At 37.3% G+C, this 5,014-nt stretch overlaps 1 protein-coding gene across 1 annotated transcript in view; it reads right to left on the bottom strand.

Moving 5' to 3' along the window:
- LOC122792770 (WD40 repeat-containing protein SMU1-like) overlaps positions 1 to 4,605 on the bottom strand; it is a 445,652-nt gene extending 441,047 nt beyond the window's left edge. The window contains exons 1-2 of the mRNA XM_044060342.1: positions 4,283 to 4,605; positions 86 to 176 (exon numbers count right to left, since the gene is read on the bottom strand). Coding sequence (XP_043916277.1) covers positions 86 to 176; positions 4,283 to 4,605 — 414 coding nt within the window. The remainder of the gene's footprint in view (positions 1 to 85; positions 177 to 4,282) is intronic.
- Between the last annotated feature and the right edge of the window lie 409 nt (positions 4,606 to 5,014).

The raw sequence follows: 5,014 nt of genomic DNA, 5'->3' as shown, positions 1-5,014 counted from the left end.
GGGGGGGGGGTTTTTTGGGGTGGAAAAAAGTGGGATGTCAACCAATGGCTGTAGATTCAGCCCCATGACAACCAATGCATATTACCTCACTATCACCACTATCATCATTGCCAAAGTCTGCAGAGACACTGACATCCAGTTTCCCACTTGGGAGAGGGACCCGACCCACATGCCACCTGTGAGGAAGACAATATATAGTAAATTAATACCTGTACTTTATGGTTTACACACACACACACACACACACACACACACACACACACACACCTGCCTTTACACTTTTACACGCTGCAGCACACACACACACACACACACACACACACACACACACACACACACACACAAACACAAACACACACACACACACACATACACACACTTATAGGCAAGGTGGCACATTACACAGACCTCACATTACCCAACAGTTGACATACTTGATACATGGCACTCAACATCATGCATTGCAGCCAGTCTTAATCCCTGTTACTAACAATATACATCTCTGGGATTCAGAAATTGTGTTAGTAGGTGATGTCCCTTCCCGGGAACACACTGCACCCATGCACACATTAATGCGGTGCACCTGTATAGCACACAGGCATCTACACCAGACCATACCTCTGGCTTGGCTGGAAATCATTTGCTAGATATGCATAGATGTCTGGCAGTTATGCTTGCTTTCCTGTTCTCTCACAAACCCAGCCGCTTATATGTGCGGCTTGACACATAATTGGGATGATATGAGGACCTGATGTCACCTAATTACCCGAAGCTGACATTTTGATTTGCACATCTCATCTCAGCACTGCATATATGTGCAATAAAATCCAGCTACACCACCGACCTTCAAAGCTTAATGTGGATATGAGGAGAGTATACAAACCTGTTGACATAGCAGACTCTTCTATGATATGAAATGGGGCCACTGTACTGCATTTGAAAGCATTACACACATCTGATATGTGACATATGGCCTGTGCAATCCAATCAAGGATCAAAGAAATGTGTTAGTTGTGAGGATACTGAATGAGATATGTACAATATGGGGGTTGCATAAGTGTGAACACCCTCAAACCAATGGTGTATTGAAGCACCTGTTAAGTGAGCTACAGCAGTCACTATTCCTGATAAGGGGTATACTAACATGGCACATATTGACTTGTCATTATTTGGTCTGTCTTCCCTACAAAGGTCCCCCAACTCTGCCAGATTGCAAGATCAGCTCATGTGCATAGCCATTGGAGTCACACAGGGGCTTTACTATTGCTGTTGAGTCTGGGTTATGTCTGGGCCAATTCATAACCTTGAATGTGTTCAGATACAGCCATTCTTAGCTAGCTTTGGATGTATGCTTCAGTTCACTGTTGTGTTTGAAGCTGAAACCCCTCCCAACCCTCAGCCTTATTGCAGATGCTTGACAACTGTGGGCCACACATGAGTGTTATCTTGCAGTGTTCCAAATTCCCTCCACCATGTCTATAGGGCTAGTTCCAGCTAATGAACAACAATCCTTAGGGTGTACACTGGCACCAGCAAGCTTTCTTCATGTTGGGGATGAGGCCCTGAGGTGAAGTGAGGTGTTGCTTGTGCACCACACATATCTCTATGAATACTGTCTGAAGGTTTGAATCTTGGTGTCATGACACCATTACACATTGCAACACATGCCTTTGGGAGACTTGTTGTTATGCTTTTGCTACCTGTACACAGTCCTGGATGATGTTTCTTGTGCGGAGAATCTTCTGTCTACTTACCCTACCAAAGAAACAAAAAAATGACTGTAACAATGTAAGGGGTGGAAATTCTTTATGCCTACGCACAAAGTAAATTTATTCCAGTAGGTGTAATAGCCAGTAATAAAAACCAAAATGGTATGCAGTCCACGTAATGTCAGTGTTAGAATATAACCTTGTAATTATTCACAGACAAAATGATGTTCAAATGAAAATGGAAGTAAAAACCAGACCTGGGTTTAAGTAAAGAAATGATGAAAATGAATCCGTATATTTTTATGCACTTCAGTGAATTCCTGTACAGGATACCAGCTCTGATAGCAGTATAGTTGCTGATCCAATCCTGTAAACGTAAATACACAAGAGCTGGAACAGAAAAAAGTGCAAAGATGTTGTCCACACAGTTGGTGAAATTATCCGTGACAAGATGCAGTAAACAGTAACTGAATACGGTCCAGTGAAGTGTCCGCCAAAGCGATAGCTGTGGCGAACAAAGCAAACCAGTCGCTCAAGTTGTGGTTCAAAGATACCAGTTACTGAAAGCAGTTCAGCGGGCTGTCGCCCTAAGCTGTAATTGTATACAAACTGCCAAACTTAGTCCATACAAAGTGAGCCACAAAAACTTTGCAAAGTTCTCTACAAACCCAGTCCGGTTGAGTAAATAACTTGGAAAGATACCAGTCACTGAAAGCAGCTCAGCAGGCTGTCCGCCCCTAAGCTGTAGTTGTATACAAACTGCCGAACTTGGTCCACTTAAAATGAGCCACAAAAGACTGCAAAGTTCTCTACAAACCCAGTCCAGTTGAGTAATTAACGTGGAACAGGATAAAACCAAGGAAGTTGGCTTTCTTAATCCATAAAGCACAGGAGCAAACTAAATGCAATGTTGTTGTTTTCTAATTCTAATTTTGAAAAAGTATCGGTGATATAATCACATTGATTGGTTTTGTTTAAAATTTGGTTGATTACCATAAATTTAAAACTATGAGTTGTATTAGGTGCAATGTCTGGCTAAGGCATTTTCCTCTTTGTTCTTTCTGATTGCATATGTATGTTCATAGATTCTATCTCTTAGACATCTATCTGTTTTTCCAATATAAAAACATTCACATTGTGTACATCGAGCAAGATAGACAATAGCTTTAGAGTTACAATCATATGAACCATGAACAAAAGAACTTGTCTCTTCTTATAGTAAACATTTCTGACTCATCAATGTAACAACAATATTTGCATGCCCCACATTTGTGGGTACCCCTATTCCTTTTCTTAATGTTACATGTCTGTTCTAATAATTTTTTTCATGTTCGTGCCCTCTGTATGTAACTCACGGGCCCAAAATTCTATCACTTTTGCAAGATCTTTATCTGATGTTAACCAGTACCAGTATTTTCTCAGTACTTTTGCATATTTCCAAGCTTCTGGACAATATGTAAAGGTGAATACAATAGTATAGTTTTGTACTTTATCTATTTTGTCTACATTTACTTCTTGTTGGGGTATGTAAGACTCAGTTAGGTCAATTCAATACCCTCACTTGATGTGACATTAAGTGTATGTGTTACATTTCAGAACTTCCATGTAATATAGCTTTATATATTCCAATTTGTCTTTTTATTAATAACTCTTTAAATATTTCATCTAGAAATCCTGATGGGTATCCTCTACTATAAAACTTATCGTACAATGAATTGCATTCATTCTTAAAGTCCTCTTCTAGTGTGACCATCCTGGCCCCTTTCAAGCTGACCCTTGACTACTGATTTTTTCTGGTGGTTAGGATGGGCACTTGTATAATGAAGAAAAGTATTCGAGTAAGTACTCTTTCTGTAAATTTTGGCTGTGTAACCTTCTGTGCCCTTGCTAAGTTCTACATCCAAGAAATTAATTGTGTTATCTTGATAATTTTTTGTAAATTTTAGGAATGAGGAAGTTGCATTGAAAAAGTCAACCAATTGGTCTGCTTGTTCTTGTTCTCCTTTTAAAATAATAAAAATATCGTCTAAAAATCTTCTGTATGTAAATATAATTCTGTCCCATTCACTATTAAAGATATGATTTGTCTCCCAGTAGGCCATAACTAGATTTACCAAAACTTGAGCCTACTGGTGACCATAAGCGACCTATTTTTGTATGTACAATTCATTTTCAAAAGACACAAAATTATATTTCAAGATTATGTCTAGAAGTTGTTCTACCAGTAAACATTCATTAGTAGTAGCACCTCTTGATCTAATAAAGTCTACAACCCATTCTGTACCTAGATCATGAGGTATACAAGAATAAAGATCAATGCGTCCACAGTTGAAAAATTATCTTTAGTATCAAATCTAATGTTTTGTATTTCTTCCAGAAATGACCACGAATCCTTAAGAATGTGTTTTTCTTTACATACATAATTTTTCAATAAAGAATCTACTAGTTTGGCACATGCATGTCATGGATTGTCTAGCATCCACTAAGCTCTAAATGGTGGATTAAATAGGTCCTTGTGAAGTTTAGGGATGCCAAAAATTTTTGGTATTCTGGGTGTTAACATAGTTAAATACTGTTTTTGACTATTGTCTATTAGTCCATCCAAAAACATATCATTAATGAAGGTTTTAATGCTAGTGAATGCTTTATTCAATTGATTTTTATTTGAACCCTCATATGTGTCCTTTTCTAAAACTCTTGTCATGATATTTGAGTAATCTGTATTACACATTACTACCAGCCCTCCACCTTTATCTGGCTTCATTAATCTAAGTGGAAGACTTCTTAGTTGCTTTAACAATTCTGTTTCGTCCTTTGATATGTTAGATTTGTATTTTCCTTTTTTGTTATTTCCTGTTAGGTATCTAAATTCATTTTCACACAATTGTTCATACATGAATAAAGTACCATTCTGCGGTGGATTATATGTACTTGCTATCCTTAGTTCATTCTCATTTAAACTTGTATTACCTAACAGTATATTTAAATTAAGTTTACGAATGAATAATTTAAAATCTATCAATAATTCTGCTATATCACATCTCTTTGAGGGTACAAATGTCAACCCTTTGGAAAATAATTCCACTAGAGTTTGATCTATAACACATTCAGTATAGTTATAGATTTAATTAATTATTCATTCGTAAACTTAATTTAAATATAATGTTAGGTAATACAAGTTTAAATGAGAATGAACTAAGGATAGCAAGTACATATAATCCACCGCAGAATGCTACTTTATTCATGTATGAACAATTGTGTGAAAATGAATTTAGATACCTAACAGGAAATAACAAAAAAGGAAA

This window comes from Protopterus annectens, chromosome 2.part0 (genome assembly GCF_019279795.1).
Source record: "Protopterus annectens isolate FY-2018-M chromosome 2.part0, PAN1.0, whole genome shotgun sequence".
NCBI lineage: Eukaryota > Metazoa > Chordata > Ceratodontiformes > Protopteridae > Protopterus > Protopterus annectens.
This window is presented reverse-complemented; position numbering and strand designations above follow the sequence as displayed.